Source organism: Aethalodelphis obliquidens, unplaced genomic scaffold (genome assembly GCF_003676395.1).
Source record: "Aethalodelphis obliquidens isolate GAN/ISIS:26980383/991018 unplaced genomic scaffold, ASM367639v1 scaffold9, whole genome shotgun sequence".
Lineage (NCBI taxonomy): Eukaryota > Metazoa > Chordata > Mammalia > Artiodactyla > Delphinidae > Aethalodelphis > Aethalodelphis obliquidens.
The window spans coordinates 28,222,080-28,244,823 of NW_020837953.1; the positions used below are offsets into that span (position 1 = coordinate 28,222,080).

The 22,744-nt window shown below is 41.2% G+C and overlaps 2 protein-coding genes across 3 annotated transcripts in view; one reads left to right on the forward strand and one right to left on the reverse strand.

Annotated features, from left to right (window-relative positions):
* Positions 1-3,466, reverse strand: part of ZCCHC17 (zinc finger CCHC-type containing 17) — a 55,661-nt gene extending 52,195 nt beyond the window's left edge. Inside the window, exon 1 of the mRNA XM_027109363.1 lies at positions 3,402-3,466. The gene's annotated coding sequence lies outside the window, so the exon portion shown is untranslated. The remainder of the gene's footprint in view (positions 1-3,401) is intronic.
* A 224-nt stretch (positions 3,467-3,690) lies between these two features.
* Positions 3,691-22,744, forward strand: part of SNRNP40 (small nuclear ribonucleoprotein U5 subunit 40) — a 37,293-nt gene continuing 18,239 nt past the window's right edge. The window contains exons 1-5 of one of the 2 annotated variants that reach the window (XM_027109366.1): positions 3,691-3,865; positions 6,622-6,751; positions 7,993-8,086; positions 9,710-9,875; positions 21,863-21,985. In XM_027109366.1, the coding sequence (XP_026965167.1) occupies positions 3,722-3,865; positions 6,622-6,751; positions 7,993-8,086; positions 9,710-9,875; positions 21,863-21,985 (657 nt within the window). In that variant the 5' untranslated portion in view covers positions 3,691-3,721. The remainder of the gene's footprint in view (positions 3,866-6,621; positions 6,752-7,992; positions 8,087-9,709; positions 9,876-21,862; positions 21,986-22,744) is intronic. The other variant, XM_027109365.1, reaches the window with a different exon arrangement.

Sequence of the window (22,744 nt, forward strand, 5' to 3'; positions counted from 1 at the left end):
CAGGATCTAGTTCCCTGACCAGGGATCGAACTTGGACCCCCTGCATTGGGAGCGAGGAGTCTTAACCACTGGACCACCAGGGAAGTCCCTGAAGAGTAGTATATAGTTCTAACACTAACTAGGTCCCAAATTAGTAAGGAGTAATTAGAAGGGCATCATTCCTGGAGGCTAGGATGAGCAGGGTCTGGATTTATTCATTCATGTAACCAAGGACCATTTCTCATTTGATTTTGTCTTCCCAGTGCCTGTATACAGTAGGTACTCAAAGTTTTCTTGAATGAGTGAATAGAGCCTTACTATGTGGCAAACACAGGTAAAGAAAGAAGAAAGCATTCTGGTCTAAAGAATGGAGCAGAAGGAACTGAGTTCCACACAATTCGCTGGGTAGGTCAAAAGATGGAAGACTTTCAAATATCAAACTGGTGGCCCAATCCTCCTCCTTCCCATCAAATTTCTAGAGTAACTATCTTAGACTGATGCTTTTCCCATTTTGCACTCTGGTCATGGATCTGTTGACAAAATGGTCAAAGGCAGGAAAGAGGAAAAATAGTAAGAAACAAGGAAAAACAAAAATGGACCATAAAAAGTGAAAGCTGAAAGCAATTATTAAGGTCATTCAGTCCACTACTCTTATAGAAGATGAGGCTAACAGAGGTCAAATGTCTTGACAAGGGCTGCTCAGAGTTAGCCATTTTGGTACTGGACCCCAGGACCAGTCAACAACCCCTAAGGTCCCTTCCAAGTCTTCTAATAATAATAGCTAATATTTGAGTGCTCCCTATTTGCCTTTAACCTAGAAGCTTTACTTGTCTTAACTAAGTTAATTCCCTTTCGACCTCCCTAACAAGATAGGCAATTATCGTTCTGTTTGGTAAGGTATTTTACAGATGAAGAAACTAAGACACAGGGAGAAGCTAAATTACCTTGTTCAAGATTACAAAACTATGAATGATGGAGATGGGATTCAAATCCTATTTACGAATATTTTTTCTTTCCTTTATGGATTGTGAAATTCTTCCAAGCACGTCCTTGTCTTGCACTCCATCATATCCTTCAACTCTCCAGTGCTTACTACAGTATAGAGCACACAGGAATTTGTAACTGTCTACTGAAATACTGAAGTACTTAATTTTACTCTATTTTAAATTGTTAGTTAATTTATCAGTTCAGCACCTTTATTGATGTTTATATGTCAGGCTCTGTGCTAGGCACTTCATAAACCTCCTTTCTTTCTTTTTTTAAAAAATATTTATTTATTTATTTATTTATTTGGCTGTGCCGGGTCTTAGTTGCAGCACACGGCATTTTCGTTGCAGCATGTGGGCTCTTAGCTGCAGCATGCGGAATCCAGTTCCCTGACCAGGGACTGAACCCAGGCCCCCTGCACTGGCAGCACAGAGCCTTAACCGCTGGACCACCAGGGAAGTCCCCATAAACCTCCTTTCAATCCTTAAAACAACTCTACAAAATAGCTATCTCTGTTTTACAGGAATGAAGTAACTTGTCGAAAATTCATAGCTAGAAAGAGATAAATCTTAGGCCATTCCAAGAGCCACACACACTTGCCACTAAACCATTCTTTTCAACACAGTCCCTGTCATCAAAGGCTTCCTAGTCCTGTAAGGATAATGGTTACCAATTACAATGCAGCATGATCAGGGCTAGTGATTAGGTTCAAAGTATTAAGAAAACAAGAAAGAGAAGAAGGGCCTGGGGGAAGCAAGAAGTTTAAAAGGTGACAACTGAGTAGGCCTTTAAGGATAAATGGAAGTCCTCTAGCAGATTGACCTCATCAGAATCCTGATATACTGACCTCTATTTTCTTCCAATCTATCAGCCCTCTTTTTGTCTTCACTTTCCTCCCTATCCAGCTTAGATTCCATAGTCCATCATTCAAACAATAGCTTAACTTCCCTTTAACTCTGTCTTTATAGCTCACCTAACTGGCAGTACCCCTACCCTGATGGAGTTCAGTTGCACATATTGGAACACATTCTAGCTAGGTTAAACAGAAACTGGGATTTATTGCCAGGTATTATGTGACTTACAAAATTACTGCAAGGGCTATAGGAAGTACTGGTAGAACTTCCCAGGAACACCTCCTAACCCACAAAACAAGTCTTTGCCATGATCAAGAAAGTCATGGCTATCATTGCAGAAAGTCATGAAACCAAAAAGCAGATGACTAAGAAACTCACTGCCTCTGCTGTGGTATTTGCCAGCAAAACGGCATGCCTCTCACTCTCCTCCTCCTCTCATTTCCAAATTCAATTCTCATCTTAGGTGCAGAGGAGTCTAGGAAATATCTAGCTCTCAGTTCCACCAATACCTCAGTCTTCACTGCCAACAACTCTCACCAAAGTGGTCTATCTGCATCTATCTCCCCTCCAATCTGTTCACACTACTAAGGCCTGAGGGATCAAGCTGCTTCCCCCACCCCACCACCTGCAAGAAAAAAAAAGCCCTCAGGGATTTCCCATCAGTCTTAAAGCAAAGCTACAAAGTCTGGCCTTTGCCCACCTCCAGCTTCATCTTGTACCACATTCCCCTCTGTTCCCTTTGTCCTGGCCACACTGGCCTCTTTGTGCCTGTTAGTCACTTTCCTCACATTTGCCACAGGACCTCTGCACATGCTGTTCTGTATGGAATACGCTGCCTTCCTCTCTTCACCCAACTAATTAGAACTGTTCCTTCAGGTATCCGTTCAGGCATCTTTTCCTTAGAGAAACCTTCCTGCTTATTCCAGGCACTCATAACACCAGCTTCCTCTCGTAGGCAGCACTTACTTTGCATTTCTTAGTGAGATCATTGGTGAGCATCTGTTTCCCCCACCGGACTAACAACAGCCCTGAAGTCAGAGACCATGTTTGGTTCACAATGTCTCCCCAGTGCTTTGCACAATAAATATCAGTTGCATGATTAAGGAGAAGGCCTAGTTCACAGGTATGAATCCGAATTTCTCAACAAGACTGTGCTCTGGAAGCCGAGAGTCGGACATTTCCTTCATCTCCGTCTCTCTCAGGAGCACTGAGCAGGCGCTAAAAAAAAAGGCTGCAGAATCATGGCAGAAACAAGTCGGCCTCCTCAGTCAGAGAGGACCCTAGTGGAGGCTAGGAGACAGGCCTCTTCTCCCTGGGAGTGCCTGGCACGGGGCTCGACAAGGAAGGCTCTTGTTGAAAAAGTCAGTCGTCGAGGGCCCCAGGCAGGCGCAGAGACCCCAAAGCTCTGCTCCAGCCCTAGAAAGGGAACCCAGGCTACTACACACAAGAGCTAGGAACTCGGGGCCCCCCTCTGCGCCTTGCAATCAAACCTGCAGCTGAGAAGGGCCAGCCTCAGACCACATAACGGAGGCGCCGCCTCCAGATTCCACTGCCCCCACCCCCGATCTTCCTTACACTTACTCGGTATCAGAGTCCGGTCTCCTCGCCGCAGCATTGCGCGCAACACCGAAACCCAGTCAGCGAGCTTCCACCCACAGGACACAGCGCGCCTAGGTGGGACTCCAGCTCTATTCACCAATCCTGGAATAGTACTCTCGTAAGGGCAGAAAGAACTGACCAATAACAGGAGACTCTCCAGGGGGCGGTGCAGAGGGGAGTATTGGAAGCTGATTGGCTTCTCCAAGACGGAAGTTCCGGGGGAAGACTAAGTTGGAGCCAATCGTGTGGTGCCTGAGGGTGTCGGCGCGGTCAGTGGCGGCTTGAGGAGAGCGGCTGCCGCCATGATAGAACAGCAGAAGCGAAAGGGCCCAGAGTTGCCGCTGGTCCCAGTCAAGCGGCCGCGGCATGAATTGCTTTTGGGAGCGACTGGGTCGGGCCCCGGAGCCGGGCAGCAGCAGGCGGCGCCGGGAGCTTTGCTGCAAGCGGTGAGTAAGGGAGCAGGCGGCCTTCGGCCCTCAGCTCTTCCTCTCGCCTCAGCGCTGTACCTGGTGATCCCGCACCGGCCCTTTCCCCACACTGCGGGGACGGAACGGGACTCTCTCACCCTGGTGTTAAAGCAGAAAAGCACTGTAAGAGCAGCCAACACTTTGCGATGCTCCATATATTTCCCCGTTTGACGCCCGTTTTCGGCATCTCCACCGCCCTGTGAGGAGGCGTTAGAATTAGGCTTAAGGACCTTGAGCTCAAAACCGGGGCCGGGGCTTTGGAATCTTAAATGTTCCAGGGATCCGGCATAGAATAAACGTTCAGGAAAGTTGGAAGAGTGGATGGATGAATGAATGAATGAGGGAACGAAGGAAGGAAGGAAATGAAAGATACTGGCTCGCTTTGGAACTTGGGGCAACTTGCTTTTCACTCTGTTTCTCTTGACTGGTATTAGTAACAACCGTGGAATAGTTACCATCCATTGAGCTCTTGTACTAAGTGCTTTCTTTGTATATGAAAAGTCCATTAATCTTGGTAACTGCCTGAAAGTTAGGAATTGCTATTATCCCATTTTGTAGATGGGGAAACAAAGTTATCTAGTAACTGATAGGAACAGATTTTAAATTCAGAATCCATGCTCTTAACTACATTTCTTGTACGATAGAGGTCGTGATCACACCTCTCCCTCGGTCCTGTTAGGCTCAGCGGAAGAAATATATGTACCCCCCTCCCCAACTCCTCAACCAGCTGGTCAATAAATCCTGCTGGCACTGTCCTCAAAATATATCCAGGCTTGCTACTACTTCTGCCAGCTCCATCACTAGCTCCTGGTCTAAAACCATCATTATCTCAGCTGGCATTATTGCTGTAGGATCCTAATGGTATTCCTGTTTCTGTTCACGGATGCTCAGTCTAGTCTCAATCCAGCAGCCAGAGGAATCCTTCTAAACTTCAGATCGTATTACCCCCTGCTGAAAACTTTCCCTGGCTTTTCAATTCACTCAGAGTAAAACTAAAATCCTGACAGTCCTTTGCCCTCTTTCCCTTGACCTCTCTGAACTACCAATTTTCCATTGCTCACCCTGCTCCAGGCACACTGGCTTCCATGCTCCTGCCACAAAGCCTTTGCATTTGCTGCTCCCCCTACGGATTTACTCTTCTTCCAAATGTCCACATGGTTTACACACTCAACTCCTCCCAACCTCTGCTCAAGTATCACTTTTTCCGTGAAAGCTTTCTTGACGAGCCTGTTTTAAATTGCAATACCCTGTGCTCACTAGCCCACATTGCTGCTTTGTTTTTCTCCATAGCACATACCACCATCTATATGTTTTACTTGTTTCTGCCTTCCCTCCCTCCTTTCTGCCCCTCCTTCCCACTAGAACACAAGCTCCATTGTTTATTTTGTTCAATCCTGTTTTATCAGTGCATAGAACAGTGCCTGGCACATAGTATTTTTTGAGTAAATGAGTAAGCTGGAAGACTGAAGAGATTTGGGGATTATTAATAGTGAACTTGTTCTTCTGTCTGACAAGTAAGAATATCAGCCCAGGTTTCTTTGAATTGTCCAAGCCTAGGCTTAATGTCCAAGACCATAATCAAAACTACTTTGCTTAATAACTGTACCCTGCAGGGTTTTGGGAAAGCTTAGTTCAATCATTCATTCATCAAACTAGAAACTGGGAAAACAGTGTAGAATTACACTGGTAAGATTCCAGCACTCACAGAGCTTTTCTAGTGGCAGGCCAGGGGAAACAAAATGTAAACAAACACATAAGGAAGGTAATTTCAGATAGTGATAGGTGCTGTGAGAGAATACAGCAGGGTTGATAGAATGCAGAGGGAGGTAGGGTGCTGCTTGAGCTTGAGTGTTCCAGGAAAGACTTTCTGGAGAGGAAACATTTGAAAGGAGCCACACATAGGAAGATCTAGGGGAAGGGGGTTCCTGTCAGGGGCAACAACAAGTGTAAAAGATCCTGAGGCAGAAATTAGTTTAATGTGTTTGAACAGTTAAAAGTTGGGTATAGGGCTTCCCTGGTGATGCAGTGGTTGAGAATCCACCTGCCAATGCAGGGGACACAGGTTTGAGCCCTGGTCCAGGAAGATCCCATATGCTGCGGAGCAACTAAGCGCACGTGCCACAACTGCTGAGCCTGCGCTCTAGAGCCCATGAGCCACAACTACTGAGCCCGCATGCCACAAGTACTGAAGCCCACGCGCCTAGAGCTCGTGCTCCACAACGAGAAAAGCCACTGCAATGAGAAGTCGCGTACCGCAACAAAAAGTAGCCCCTGCTCACGGCAACTAGAGAAAGCCCGCACGCAGCAACGAAGACCTAACGCAGCCAAAAATAAATAATTTAATTAATTAATTAATTTTTAAAAAATGATGTAGGACAATGATAAGACAAAAATATGGGCACTCAGCCTAAGAAATGAGGTCAAACTTGAAAGGAGGCAAGCAGGCAACTGAGCGCTCGAATTTAAAAACTAACTAACTAAATAAAAGTTGGGTATGGGATGGGAGCACAGTGAGGGAGGAAGAGAGTTAGTATAACAGATAGACACTGGAAACTTCAGCAGGAGCGTATAAAATTGGAGACATAAGTTATGTGCGAAGAGTTGTCATTCTCTAAATCAGGAGAAATACACTCAATCAGTTTCCCTTGTCTTCTCCTTATACTCCCCATTCCCTGACCTTTCAGTCTCCTTTGCCTGTATGTAGTGACTACTCTGTACTTCTCTCTTTTGTTTAGGGGCCTCCAAGATGTTCCTCCCTTCAAGCCCCAATCATGCTTCTCTCAGGACATGAAGGGGAAGTGTATTGCTGCAAGTTTCACCCCAATGGATCCACTTTAGCATCTGCAGGATTTGACCGACTGATATGTAAGGCATAGTTTTTGAATCTGGAGTAATTGCTGTCTGCCAAATAGTGATTACTTTTTAAAACCTTCAGTGCCATAGAGAGTATAAGTCTAAGTTGGTCACATAACAAACTATGTGGCTAATATGCTAAAATAGGGTCATGAAAATGCTGAATGATTTTGGGTGGAGAACTCAGGGTCCATGTGGTAAATACAGAAGGAATTACGTTACCAGTTGGAAAGTGAGTCGCTCTAGTTTGAGAACATTGTCCTCATGGAGGCAAATCTCGAGCTGATTTAGCAAGACTGGAGATCTAGGCTTAACAGGCTAATGGGAGTAAAGAGGAGAGAGATAACTTTTTCCCAAAGATATTGAGGCTCTCCTCTTGATCCATTCCCTCAGAATCTTAGCATTTGGAAAGGAAGGAGGGAGTCCTGACGTGGCAACTCACTTGGATAATCTACCTGTCCGTCAATAGGATCTGCTACCTGATTCTCAGCTACTAGTCAAGAAGAGTCTTTTGGCTCTTTGCTTATAACTGTGCCTCAGGGTGGATGATGTCTGCTTTGATTTTGGTGTTCTGGTTCTATGTTCCTTAAACTTACTAGTGGCCAAGTCTCTGGAAGGCTTAAGGATCTTTGCAGAACATACTTGAACTACTGATTTGCTTAATTTCATTGAACAAACTAGAAACCGTTTTATCAGCAGGAAAATAACTCTAAATACCTTATTGTGTATAGAGTGTTCCTTAATAACACTCATCAGACTTCACTCTGTGCTGGACCAAGCTCCCTAAGGATTGGAACTGTGTCTATTCATTTACCTTATTTTACTCCAGCACCTGGCATAGGTATTTAGTACATTTGCAATGAGTGAATGTAGTATAAAGTCGTTCTCCTATGACCTTCAAGTCAGTTGCAGCTTCCAGGGTTTCCCATAAGTACCATCATTTTGCAGTCTGCTTCTACTCATAGCAGACAGTAGCTGTGAGTGCCAACTTTTTAAAAGTACAGGAGAAACACTTAAGATTTAAAAAATTATAGCCATTAACTAAAATGTTTTTATTTTATGCAATGTGAAAATATTGCATTATTTTTGTTTTAATGTGAAGAAAATTGATCTAGCTAATAGAACTAATAGTGTTCCAAAGGAGTATAATTTCAGAACTGTTGTTCTAGTGAATTCATAAGTACCCTTTCCATGGCCAATAGTGAGTTTTCTTTTGCCTAGTAATGCTCACAGAACCCCTGTTGCCCTAACAGTGTTGTGGAATGTCTATGGTGACTGCGATAACTATGCTACATTGAAGGGACACAGTGGAGCAGTGATGGAACTGCATTATAACACAGACGGCAGGTGAGTATTCTGCATAGTGGGTGACAACTGCTTCTTATAGTAATTCTTGGCATCCTTTCACATTTCATCCCTGAGTTTTCTCTCAGGAGACTGTGCTGTCAAAAACCACTGCGTTTTATGGACTTGAAGACACGGGGAAGAGAAAGGGTAAGCTGGGACAAAGTGAGAGAGTGGCATGGACACATATACACTACCAAATGTAAAATAGATGGCTAGTGGGAAGCAGCCACATAGCACAGGGACATCAGCTCAGTGCTTTGTGTCCACCTAGAGGGGTGGGAGGGAGACGCAAGAGGGAGTAGATATGGGGATATATGTTTATGTATAGCTTATTCACTTTGTTATACAGCAGAAACTAACACCATTGTAAAGCAACTATACTTCAATAAAGATGTTTAAAAAGAAAAAAATCTGCGTTTTGGACAACCACTTTATTATCCTATCGCTGTAACCCAAGTAAGGTGTTATTGTTCCATGTAGGCATTTATAGACATATCACCTCTATCTAACATATCAACATCGCAGAAAAAAAAATTTTAAGACATAAAATGTAATTTACATATATAAAAATTAGCGACTTTTATTATAAAAGTAATAATAAAATAATCTATTTCAAGAAAACTCGAAAAAAAAGCAGGAAAATGACCAAATAGCCCACGTTTTTACCACTCCAAAGATAATCACTGTTAATATTATGATATGTTTTTCTCAAGCCTTTTTCCTATTCAAAACAGTTTGGTTTTTTTGTATATATTAGAACTACTTGTGGGAGTTCCCTGGCAGTCCAGTGGTTAGGACTCAGCGCTTTCACTGCCGTGGCCTGGGTTCAGTCCTGGTCGGGGAACTAAGATCCCACAAGCCATGCAGCGCAGCCAAATTTAAAAAAAAAGAACTACTTGTACAATCTTGTCTGCTGCTTTTTACCCTTAACGTTATTCACCTGTCATATCTGTTTACTATAACATACTATTTATTATAAATATTTTAACAATTGCATAACTTCAGAATAACTACAGATAATATAAAAATGTGGTTATACAAAGTTAATTAATCCCATTCAGTATTTCAGTAAACATTTATTGTTTTACAGCTCTGACCCCTAAAAATTTTAGGGTTCCCTGAACAACTGGGTGCATAGCCTTGTATAAATTTTTCCTATTTGAGTAAAGAAAGCATTGTAAATTCAATCATAACTTAGAAATCAGCCTCAGAGACAAAACCTTTTGAGTTTTAGAGAAAGAGAGTTACCAAGCCATTGGGTCAGGAATTGCTACAGTGTGTCTCACCTCTACAGCAGGGAGTGATTAAACATTTCCAAGTGGAAGGATGTGTAAAGTGTTGTATATCAAAAAGGAGGGAAAGATTGAGAAGACTGCTGTATTAGATGTATAATGTGGGGACTGACAGGGAAATTTTTTTTACATTTCGTAGAGCAGACCTTATAACTGGGTCTAGAGCATGATTTGGATTTTGTTATGTAAGGTGAGGCATTCCAGCATCAGGTGCCAAGCTGTCAGAGCACATGTTAGTGATCTTGAAAACTGGCACGTTTTGGCAAGTGGAGAAGATAGATTGCTATTCCTTGTCTTCACTTATTTTTTTGTTCTTCCTCTCACCTTCTAGTATGCTCTTCTCAGCATCCACAGATAAAACTGTGGCGGTGTGGGATAGTGAAACAGGCGAGAGAGTTAAAAGACTGAAGGGGCACACTTCCTTTGTGAATTCCTGTTATCCGGCCAGGAGGGGTCCCCAGCTTGTCTGCACTGGCAGTGACGACGGTACAGTCAAGGTGGGTGTTGTCTGTCTGTGTGTTGAGGGTTTCTGAGGTGACATAATGTGAACCTTATCTTGTCTTCCCACCTGTGCTTTACCCTCCTCTCCACAACTTTGTTTCATCAGACATTTCCCAAAACAGACACTATTTAAAATATGTTTAAAATAATAAGCAGTTAAGGGTTTTTTCTTTTTTTAGGTATCATATAGAATAATATTACAACTGTTGAACCATTGTGACTTGGAATAAAGTGGACCACCATCCAAGAATAATTGGATTCTTGACTTAGCTGTTTACTTAATTGTGTGACCATAGGCAGTTCACTTTTCTGATCCTCAGCTTATCAGTCTTCAGAACACTGACAATAATATACATGTCTTACAAGACTGTTGTGTAATTATAGTCAGTATAATAAAAAGGTTTTATATACTGACTATACAGTACGTGGTTTTAGTAACAGGATGGGGTATTAAAAGTCATTTAGTCCAATGATTGCTGACCTGTATGCATATCAGAATTACGTGAAGAACATGCTAAAAATACCCAGATTCTGGTTTAGTAGGTCTGGAATGGGATTTTTTTTGTTTTGTTACTGGGTATTTGTTGCTGCAGGTGGGCTTTCTCTAGTTGCGGGGAGCAGGGCCTACTGTTCATTGCAGTGCGTGGGCTTCTCATTGCGGTGGCTTCTCTTGTTGTGGAGCATGGGTTCTAGGTGTGTGGGCTTCAGTAGTTGTGGCACGCGGGCTCAGTAGTTGTGGCGCACCAGCTTAGTTGCTCCGCAGCATGTGGGATCCTCCCGGACCAGGGCTCGAACCCGTGTCCCCTGCATTGGCAGGCGGATTCTTAACCACTCTGCCACCAGGGAAGTCCCAAGACTTTTTTTAGAGCAGTTTTAGGTTCACTGCAAAGTTGAGGGAAAGGTACAGAGATTTCCTGTATATCCACTGCCCCCACCATGGATAGCTTCCCCCACCAGAGTGGTACCTTTGTTACAACTGATGAACCTACATTGACATGTCATTATCACCCAAAGTCCATAGTTTACATTAGGGTTCACTTTTAGTGGTGTACATTCTGTGGGTTTGGACAGATGTGTAATGACATGTATCTGGCACTATGGTATCATACAGAGTATTTCAACTGCCCTAAAAATCCTTTATGTTCCACCTATTCATTCCTCTCAACCCCAGGGAACCACTGATCTTTTTGCTGTCTCCTTAGTTTTGCCTTTTCCAGAATGTCATATATAGGTAGACTCGTAAATTGTATAGACTTTAAAGATTGGCTTTTTTCACCTAGTAATATGCATTTAAGATTCCTCCGTGTTTTTTCATGGCTTAATAGTGCATTTCTTTTCAGTGCTGAATAATATTCCATTGTTGGATGTACCACAGTTTATTTATCCATTCACCTGCTGAAGGACATCTTGGTTGCTTCCAAGTTTTGGCAATTATGAATAAAGCTGCTCTAAACATCTGTGTGTAGGTTTTTGTGTGGACCTAAGGTTTTAACTCTTTGGGTAAATACTAAGAAGCACAATTGCTGGATTGTGCGGTAAAGGTTTTGTAAGAAACTGCCAAACTGTCTTCCAAGGTGGCTGCACCATTTTTTCTTCCTACCAGCAATGAATGAGTGTTCCTTTGTTCCCCATCCTTGTCTGCATTTGGTGTTGTTAGTGTTTCAGATTTTGGCCTTTCTAATAGGTGTGTAGTAGTATCTTACTTTTTGTTTTACTTTGCATTTTCCCAATGATATATGATGTAGAACATCTTCTTTTTTCCAGTTTTATTGAGAATAATTGACATACATCACTGTACAAATTTAAGGCATGCAGCAAGATGGTTCGATTTACATATATTGTGAAATGATTATCAGTAGATTTGACCAACATGCATCTTCTCATATAGATACAACAAAAAGGAAAAAAACGGGAAAATTTTTTTTCTTGTGATGAGAGCCCTTAAGATATACTGTCTTAACTTTTCTATATATCGTATAGCAGTGTTAGCTATAGTCATCATATTGTACGTTACATCCCTAGTACTTATGTATCTTATAACTAGAAATTTGTACTTTTTACCACCTTCCTCCAATTCCCACTTCTTCTACCCTCCTCCTCTGGTAACACAATGTTGAGCATCTTTGCATATGCTTATTTGCCATCTGTGTACTTCTTTGGTGAGGTATCTGTTAAGTTCTTTAGCTCAATTTTTGATCTGGTTGTTTGTTATTGTTTTGTTTTTTTAATAAATTTATTTATTTTTGGCTGCGTTGGGTCTTCATTGCTGCATGCGGGCCTTCTCTAGTTACGGAGAGCGGGGGCTACTCTTCGTTGCGGTGCGTGGGCTTCTCATTGTGGTGGCTTCTCGTTGCAGAACACAGGCTGTAGGCACGCGGGCTTCGGTAGTTGTGGTATGCAGGCTCAGTAGTTGTGGCTCATGGGCTCTAGAGCACAGGCTCAGTAGTTGTGGCACACGGGCTTAGTTGCTTCGTGGCATGTGGGATCTTCCCAGACCAGGGCTCGAACCTGTGTCCCCTGCATTGGCAGGCGGATTCTTAACCACTGTACCACCAGGGAAGTCCGTGTTTGTTATTGTTGAATTTAAGAGTTCTTTACTGTGTTTTGGATAATAGTCCTTTAACAGATGTGTCTTTTGCAAATATTTTCTCAACAGTCTGTAGCTTGTCCTCTAATTTTCTTGACATTTTCTTTCACAGGGAAGTTTTTAATGTTAATGAAGTTCAGCTTATCAATGATTTCTTTCATAGATTGTGCCTTTGGTGTTATATCTAAAAGTCATCACCATACCCTAGGTCACCTAAGTTTTCTTCTGTGTTACTTTCTAGGAGTTTAATATTTTACATATAGGTCTGTGATCTATTTTGAGTTAATTTTTGTGAAAGGTGCAAAAAAATATTCATTTTTTTTTAACATGTGTACATACAGTTGTTCCAGCACCATTTGTTGAAGAAACTGTCTTTGCTCCATTGTATTGCCTTTGCTCCTTTGTCAAAGATCAATTGACTGTATTTATGGGGGTCTATTTCTAGGCCTTTTATTCTCTTCCATTGATCTATTTGTCAGTTCTTTTGCCAATATCACACTGTCTTGATTACTAGCTTTATAGTAAATCCTGAAGTTGGGTAGTGTCAGTCCTCCAGCTTTGTTGTCCAGTATTGTATTGGCAAGTTGGGGTCTTTTGCCTTTCCAGATAAACTCCAATTTGTTGATATCCGTGAAGTAACTTACTGGAATTTTGGTTGACATTGCATTGATCAGTATGATTGATCTATAGATCAAATTGGGAAGAACTGACATCTTGACAATGCTGAGTCTTCCTACCTGTGAACATGGAATATCTCTCCATTTATTTTGTTCTACTTTGATTTCATTCATTAGAGTTTTTAAGTTTTCTGCATAGAGATCGTGTACAGATTTTGTTACATTTACACCTAAGTATTTCTCTTTTTTTGGATGCTAATGTCAATGGTATTGTGTTTTTTAGAATCAGAATGTTAAATGTGTTCCTCAAGTGATTTGATGTAGCAGGTATGACATTTTGGGAGCCACTGATCTCCTCCAGCATCCTCACTTTACAGATGAGGAAAATGAGGCCTAGAAATAGTAACCTACTTCAGGGGCACACAGGACACGCTGCTTTGTAGTACCATTTTATTCTTTCTTTGGCACTAGTTTTTGACTCTGGATTTTTTTTTTTAATGATTAAACAGGGAGGGATTTCAAAGGAGAACATCTGAGAAATCACACTCAACTTGTGATTGTTTGTTGCTTTTTTAAATGAATTTGCTTTTTTTCATAATTAAAGGTGGTGACACTCACCTACTGGATTATCTGCTTTGAGATGTTTTCTACTAAATGGTCTTGTAATAAACAATCACTTGGGCCCCTTGATGCTTGGCTGAGAGTCTGTGGCTTAGGAATAACTACCAGAGGTCTTTTTGTTTTGTTTTGTTTTGTTTTGTTTTTGTTTTTTAATAGGTTTATTTTCCTTTTTGTTGAGAGAATTATAGATTCTCATGCTGTTCTAAGAGATAATACAGAGATCCCATTTACTCTTCACCCAGTTTTCAGCAACGTTAACTTGTCTCATAACTATAAAAGGTGACATTGCTGTGATCCCTCAATCTTGTTCAGATTTCACAAGTTTCGCATGAAATTCCCAGAGATCTTAACGTAGGTGTACTATAGTTGGAGAGACCTAACAGCTGATTTGCTAATTGGCATTTCAAAAGGCAGAGGCAAGAGTGCCCTAATGAATTTTGTTAACAAACATTTATTGAGGGCTTGCTATGGTAACCATTTAGGAACTTATTCTTTTCTCTTTTTTTGGCTGTGGTGGGTCTTAGTTGTGGCACGTGGGATCTTTGTTGCGGCATGCAGCATCTTTTAGTTGCAGCATGCAGGATCTAGTTGCCTGACCAGGGATCAAATGTGGGCCCCCCTGCATTGGGAGCGTGAAGTCTTAACCCTGGACCACTAGGGAAGTCCTTAGGAACTTATTCTTGTTTAGTTTCACCTTTTCTTCTTTTATCTTTTCTCTGACTTTGTTTCATTTTGTCTTTGTGCTCATATTTATCTTTCCATCTCTCCTTAGCTTTTTCTTTTTCTACTACCTTCCATTGTATACGTTCTTTTCTTTTCTACTCTTTCCTTCTTTCAGTTTCTTGCTTCTCTTCTCCCTTAATTAAACGTGGTTTGAAATAATCATACTCAAGGCAGTATTTATTTTCAAGGCAGTATTTTTTAAATGTGCAATATATCACATTACTTAAAGTGACTTTTTAACCAGTACTTTAATTTCAATATATTATTTATATAATTATTGCTTCATTGAACAGCCTTTTACATATGCCTTTTAGTTACTTGCCAAGTTGGAATGCTTTATTGTTGCTTTCTGTTGCTAGGTTTATAACTATAGGAGTTTAATAACTTGTGCTTATCTAAGAAGGAATATGTCATGTTTCTTATTTGTCAGAGTTCTCAACAGAAAGCAGAGGTTTCAATAACTCTTGTATTTTTCAGTCTAGAAGTGGTATCCTCAGCATTGTCCATACCAGTCTTTTCAAACCATTTTCAGCAATCCATTCTTTCTTCTAATGAAGCAATTAAGTGAAATCATATATGTTATTCCCTTTTACAAACAATTCAAGTCCTGGTACCATTACATAGACCGAAGTAGGAAAGGTGTTTGGGTTAGAGGTAGGGATAGGCCAAAGTGTCCCAGAGTGGTGTGTCAGAACCCAAGTGAGATGAAAGGAGAGCATCCACACTGGATGGGGGAGTATCCGCATCCAGTGTAGGGAGATGGAAACTGCATAGGGTAAGGAGGGCATCCACACAGCACGAGGTAGATGGCCCAATGTGGGGAACCGGAGGGAGGAGCCCAGCATGGAGAGTCAGTGCCGTAGCAGGGTCAAAGAGTCATCTACACGTTGGTGTGGGGGAGACAGTGGGTGTCAGAGCCTGAGTTGAGGTGCCCACACAGGGTGGGAGCAGTTCAGGTAGGGAGTCTGAGTCTGAGCAGACTCAGACAAGGATGGAGTCCCTGAGGAAGGGCAGCCTGGAAAGTGGTATTAGAGCCAGAGCAGAGTGAAGAGAGCGTTCACACAGAGGGGTCACCCAAATGGGGTGAGGAGGGGTTTCACATAGAATCAGCCCAGAATGGGAGTCACATTCAAACAGGGAAAGAGGACATCCATGCAGGAGACAGCTGGAAGAGGATGTAGGAGATTGGTTACATACAGGAAGCCTGATCAAATAAGTAAATACAATAAGTATAATGGGGGGCAGATTTCTCACTGTCAGAGAAAGGATTTACCAATACAGAAAGAGAAAACTAAAATGCATCTTGTGTTGTCAGTATCGAATTCAGAGTATCAGTGTGAGCTCACGACATTCAATATATAAACAGATAAGTGTAGGAAAAAAAATTAGATGTAAATGTGTGTTTGTAGATGTATGTGTGTGCACCTATGTATGCATATATTGCTGAACTGTCCACTTAGAGGGTCTAGGAACAACAACACCCCAAAACCAATGAGCACATCTACTATATAGGTCTTGGCCTTTAAATACCATTTTCCACTAAAAGGGCTCCTTATTTCAGGTCTGGGCAGGGAAAGTACACGGTGGGCCTAGAATGTCTTATGCAAAAAAGCTTGCCAGAGGAATCTCTTAAATGATCAAATTGAATGTTATGGGAGTTCCCTGGTAGTCTAGTGGTTAGGATTCAGCACTTTCACTGCCATGGCCTGGGTTCAATCCCTGGTCGGGGAACTGAAATACTGCAAGCCATGTGGTGCAGCCAAAATTTAAAAGAAAAAAAAATGTTTTGAATGTTTTTAGTAATGGGACAAATGAAAATTGTGAGCCACTCGATAGGATACAATGAAAATACAACATCACTTCAGTATAGTCCTGCCAAATAACTTGAATCTAATCATGAGAAAACATCCGACACACAAATTGAGGAACATTACTGTCCTATAATTTTGCGAAACGTCAAGGTTATGAAACTCCAAAAGTCTAAGAAACTCTTCCTGGCTGAAGGAGACTAAAGAAACATGACAGCTAAATTTAACATATGGGGACTTCCCTGGTGGTCCAGTGGCCAAGACTCTGCACTCCCAATGCAGGGGGCCCGGGTTCGATCCCTGGTCAGGGAACTAGATCCCACATTCTGCAACTAAGAGTTCGCGTGCTGCAACTAAAGATCCCGCGTGCCGCAACAAGACCCGGCGCAGCCAAATAAATACATAAGTATTTACAAATAAATAAATAAATAAATTCAACATATGATTCTGAACTGAATCCTTTTGCAATAAAATACCCTATTGGGACAAGTGGTGAAACTTGAATGAGATCTGAGGATGATAGTAATGTATGGGTGTTAGTTTCTTGATTCTGATGGTTGTGTTGAGATTACGTAGGAGAACATCTTGTGAGACAAGCACACTAAATATACTAAAGTATTTAGGAGTGTCAGGGCATTAGGTCAGCAACTCAAATGATTTAGGCAAAAAAAAGTTCTCGTTTACAATTTTTTTGGTAAGTGAATATTTCAGAATAAAATAATCTTTTAAAAATTTTGGTTGTCTGGAACTAAAATTCTGAAATATTTGAATCAAGCTTTAAGTGGCTACCATAGCTTTTACGATAAAGACAGATTGATTTGACCTGAGTAGAGAATATTTGTTAAGACAGAGATTGTAGTAAGTCTGGTAAGATGTGAGAGCTAGATTATCAAGACCTTGAATTCCAAGCTAAGAGGTTTGGACTTCATTCTATAGCCAGAGAGTTTGATGGGTAAGGATTGGCTGTTGGGTCTCTAGAAGAGGAGTGAAGCAGTCTTTTTGCATCATCGATCTGAGTAACACTAAGCCTTTTTTAGTTCATGTTTCCATCAATGAAGTAGAAACTACTTTTCATCCTAAACCATGAGAATTGGAAAGAAGAGGTATCTTGGCACAAGGACAACTCATATTCTACTTGTTTACCACAGGATTGAATTTAAACCCCTGGCCTTTACTATGATTCCATGGTTGATTTCTTTTTTTTATGACAACCCTTTAAAACCTAGAACAGGGGCTTTCCTGGTGGCGCAGTGGTTGAGAGTCCACCTGCCAATGCAGGGGACACGGGTTCGTGCCCCGGTCCGGGAAGATCCCACATGCCGTGGAGCGGCTAGGCCTATGAGCCATGGCCGCTGAGCCTGCGCGTCCGGAGCCTGTGCTCCGCAGCAGGAGAAGCCACAGCAGTGAGAGGCCCGCGTACCGTAAAAAAAAAAAAAAATTAAAACCTAGAACATAGTCACCCCAAAGTCTTTCTCTTCTGAATGAAATGACCCATACGCTTAAGACATTTCCTCATGGTTCTTCTCAAGTCTGTCAGTCATTTACTGAACCATATTTAAGGACCTACTATCCACACTTTAAAAATGTAGACCCATGTTGTATTGTAAGTTTATTATTTAAAAAAAAATAGAAACCAATTGGTTAGTTGGAGTATGAGAATCTAGAGTTGTTATACCTAATCTTCATCTTTCTTCCTCTTCTATTATTAATGAATCAAGCCCCCATTAAAAGTAAGTGTTGGGAATTCCCTGGTGGTCCAGTGGTTAGGACTCCACGCTCTCACTGCGGAGGGCCCGGTTGCAATCCCTGGTCAGGGAACTAAGTTCCCAGGAGCTGCGAGGGATGGCCAAAAAAAAAAACAGAACTAAAAAAAAATGTTAATTTTTTTAAACAAGCATATATTACTTTAGTTATTATAAGGAATGAGCGCACGTTTTGGTACTTTTAAATTAATGCAATGTTAACGTAATAGAATCAAACAGTACTAAAATCTAGTCCTCATTTTGCTGTTGACTTCCTAGGTATTCTTCATCAAGTCATTTCCTTCTTTGAGCTTTAGTTTCCTCATCTAGGTAGTTTATGCACAGTAACTTAAATATTTTTATCACAACCAACATTAAGGAATACATTTTATACTATGGTCTAGTATATATTCCTTTCAGTATGTCTTATATGTGAATGAACCAACCCATTCTATATGTGACATTCTCTGATATCTCCCATAATTTTTTTAATTGAGGTAAAATTCACATGAAATCCACTGTTTTAACCTTTAAAAAGTGTACAATTCAGTGGCTTTTAGTACATTCACAGTGTTGTGTGACCATCACCACAATCCCATACCAGAACATTTCCATCATCCCCCAAAAGAATCCCCATACCCATTACGCAAGTCATTACTTTTCCTCTGCCTTCCAGCTCCTGGCAACTACTAATCTATTTCTGTCTCTATGGGTTTGCCTATTCTGGACATTTCATATAAATAGAATCATACGGTATGCGGCCTTTTGTGTCTGGTTTCTTTCACTCAGTGTATGGTTTCAGGGTTCATCCATGTTGTATTGTTATCAGTACTTCATTCCTTTTTATGGCTAAATAATATTCCACTGTATAGCTATACCATCTTTTGCTTATCCATTCCTCGGTTGATGGATATTGAGTTGTTTCTACTTTTTTACCTATCATGAACAATTCTGCTACAAACATTCACGTACAAGTTTTTGTTTGAACAACTGTTTTCGTTTCTCTTGGGTATATATCTCGGAGTGGGACTGCTGAGTCATATGGTAACTCTTTGTTTAATAAGGAACGTCCAGACTTTTCCATAGCAGCCACATCATTTTATATTCCCAACAGCAATGTGTAAGGGTTCTAATTTCTCCACATTGTCACCAATACTTGTTATTTTCTGTGTTTGTGTGTTTTAATTATAACCATTCCTAGTGAGTGTGAAGTGATACCTAATTATTGTTTTGACTTGCATTTCCCAAATAATTTGTGATATTGAGCATCTTTCTATGTGCTTATATCTTCTAAAGAGAAATGTTTACTCGGGTCCTTTTGCCCATTTATTAATTGGGCTCTTTGTGGTTTTGATGCTAAATTATAAGATTATTTATATTTATTTATAAACCTTATAAATTATAAGATTTATTTATTCTGGATACTAGACCTTTATCAGATATATGTTTTGCAAATATTTTCTCCCACTGTTGGTTGTCTTCTCATTTTCTTGATAAATATCCTTTAATGTACAAAAGTCTTTAATTTTTATGAAGTCTGATTTATCTGTTTTCTTTTGTCACTTGTGCTTTTGGTGTCATATCTAATAATTCATTGCCAAATTCAGGGTCATGAAGATTTACCCCTATGTTTCCCTCTAAGAATTTTATGATTTTAGCTTTTACATTTAGGTCTTTGATCCATGTCAAGTTAATTTTTGCATGTGTGAGGTAAGGGTCTACTTCATTCTTTTGCATGTAGTTATCCACTTGTCCCAGCACCATTTGTTGAAAGACTGTTTTTTTCTTCTGTACGGGCAATACTTTTTTGCTTCTTTTCATGCCTCATAATTTTTTGTTGAAAACTGAACGTTTGAATATTATAGTGTGGCAACTCTGGAAATTAGATGCTCTCCAGAGTCTGTTGTTGCTCTTTTTTTCCTTTAATAAATTTATTTATTTTATTTTTGGCTGCGTTGGGTCTTCGTTGCGGTTCGCGGGCTTCTCGCGGCGACTTCTCTTGTTGGGGAGCACAGGCTCTAGGTGCGTGGGCTTCAGTAGTTGTGGTGCGAGGGCTCAGTAGTTGTGGCGCATGGGCTTAGTTGCTCCGCAGCATGTGAGATCTTCCCGGGCCAGGGATTGAACCCATTTTCCTGCATTGGCAGGTGGATTCTTAACCACTGTAACACCAGGGAAGTCCCTGTTGTTGCTCCTTTTTGTTTTTTTTTAATAAATTTATTTATTTTATTTATTTTATTTTTGGCTGCGTTGGGTCTTTGCTGCTGCACGCAGGCTTTTCTCTAGTTGCGGCGAGTGGGGGCTACTCTTTGTTGCAATGTGCGGGCTTCTTATTGTGGTGGCTTCTCTTGTTGCAGAGCACAGGCTCTAGGCGTGCGGGCTTCAGTAGTTGCAGCACATGGGCTCGGTAGTTGTGGCTCGCGGGCTCTAGAGTGCAGGCTCAGTAGATGTGGCACACGGGTTTAGTTGCTCCGTGGCATGTGGGATCTTCACGGACCAGGTATCGAACCCATGTCCCCTGCATTGGCAGGCGGATTCTTAACCACTGCGCCGCCGGGGAAGCCCTGTTGCTCCTTTTTGAAGCTGTTGTTTATTTAGTGAATTTTATGAACTAGTTTTGTAAACTCTGTATTCTTTGTCATGTATAGACACTGAAATCTCTGTTTCATCAGCTTAGTGGTTCACTGACGATTCAGCAGAGATTTCCCTAAACACCTGGGGGGGCAGGGAGGACTCTTCCAGTCTTTGTAGATTGGCTCTGTGGGTGTGTTGGGGCCTACTATCACCTCTCAGCCAGGCAGTTTACAACTCTGTATTAGCCTTCACTTCCTGCTTGTGGTCAGCAAGAGGTTGAGAGCTTAGGGCCTTCTCAGGTCTTTCCTAAGCATGTGCCCAGCCATGGCATGCAAGTGGCCTTCTAGAGTTGCAAAAATATGTCAAAGCTTTTCAAAGCCCTTATTCTCCAAACTGTCTCATTCCCCAGCCTTTCCTGTTTGCTGTTTATCCCTTGCCCCATTCAGCAGAGGCTCATGCATTTGTCTTTAAATGTTTTGGACAATTGCTTCTGCCCTGGGAGAGTTCCAAGTTAGGCAAAATAAAGTCAAACCCTTTGAGTTCAGCCATCAGGGAGCCACCAAACAGGTCCAAAAAAAAAATTTTTTTTTTTTTTTTTTATATTTAAACCTACAATTCTTTGAAAATGAGAAATAAGGTCCATTCTTCCTTGGGTACTTAGGAACCTATACTAGGAATGTAGGCTGTTGTCTTCAAAACTATTGCCGAGTAGGGATGGAGCCTGGATAAGTTAAAATGCTACAAAACTGTCTTACTAGGACCCAGGTGGTTTTTGTCCTCAATAAGTATTCACCTAGTTGCTGTAAACTTTAGTTTCTAGAATTCTGATAAAGTTGGTTCTGTCAGGTTTTTTTGCTGGGTATTTCTCTGCTTTTGTAGAGGGATAACCTTTGAGCATTCCCTACTCTGCCATTTTCACTGATGTAACCTCCTCTCCATATATATTTTTTAAACGTAAGTTGTAGCCCACTAATGAATTAAGATCTGCAGTTCGAAAACACTGGTCTAATATCCTTGGTGTACTAAGAACACATGAACTAATAAGCGAGGTGAAGATTTCCACTCTGCGGGCATGTTAATTATGTTTATTCAAACTTTAACAAAGGAGACTGAAAATATAACCAAAGTGATTTGTTCCACCAGCCTTCAGATATGTTGGCAAAATTATAGTCACTTCTCACCATATTAATGGGATACTCAGACAAGTTTCTGAACAGGGTCCCCATTACAGATGTTTTCATCTCCACAGTCCTTGGATTTAGGGGTATACTGTGCAATTGCTGTTACTATAGACTCTCTTGCCCTCTTTTTCAGCTTTGGGACATCCGTAAGAAAGCAGCGATCCAGACATTTCAGAACACCTACCAAGTGTTAGCTGTGACCTTCAATGACACAAGTGATCAGATTATTTCTGGTGGAATAGACAACGATATCAAGGTATGTTAGATGTTTATCTTACATTTACCTTTCACCTATCTCCACTCACAGAGGTAAATCTTTCCAAACTTCTTAGCTTTGCACTTTATGCCAACTAAATGGAAGATAAATTAGAACTTATTTTCCTTCTGTCCTGTCTTCATTGACTTCCTAAGTCAGGATTGCATTATAGCTCATGTAAATGCCATTAGGGAGTAGGCAGTTAATGTGAAGTGGGAAGTCCCTGTGTGGGAACTCCGAAAAATGAAGGGTGCATTCCCTGCCTAGAGGCATTTGAAACTTTTTTTTAAAATGTGCATTGGCCTCATGAGATAGCAGTAAATCAATTTGTGATTCTGTACCCTAATCTCTCAGTGTGTCTTTCTTTTTGAGACTATGGAAAGGAAGTTTTGGGGGGTCCATAGCTAAGAATGTGAGATGGTAATGATGTTGGAGAAAGAGGCAATAGACTACAGTGTCTAGAGGCAGTACAGTGTAGCTCAGGCTTTCAAGTAATTGACTTGGGGGTCTGTTCTCAGTTCCACTATTTTCTAGTTTTTTGTGACTTCACACTAGTTCTTTCAGCCTCTGCTTCATCATGTGTGCACCAGGAGTAATAATAGTATCTATCTCATAGGGTTGTCATGGGGATTGAATGAGCCAAATTCATTGGAGCACCTCGCAGAGTTTTTGGACATAGCAAGTGCCAGTAAATATGAAATGTGTGGGGGTGGGGAGAGGCCACTCAGTTTGTGTCTGCTTTTACTTATTGGCTTCCTT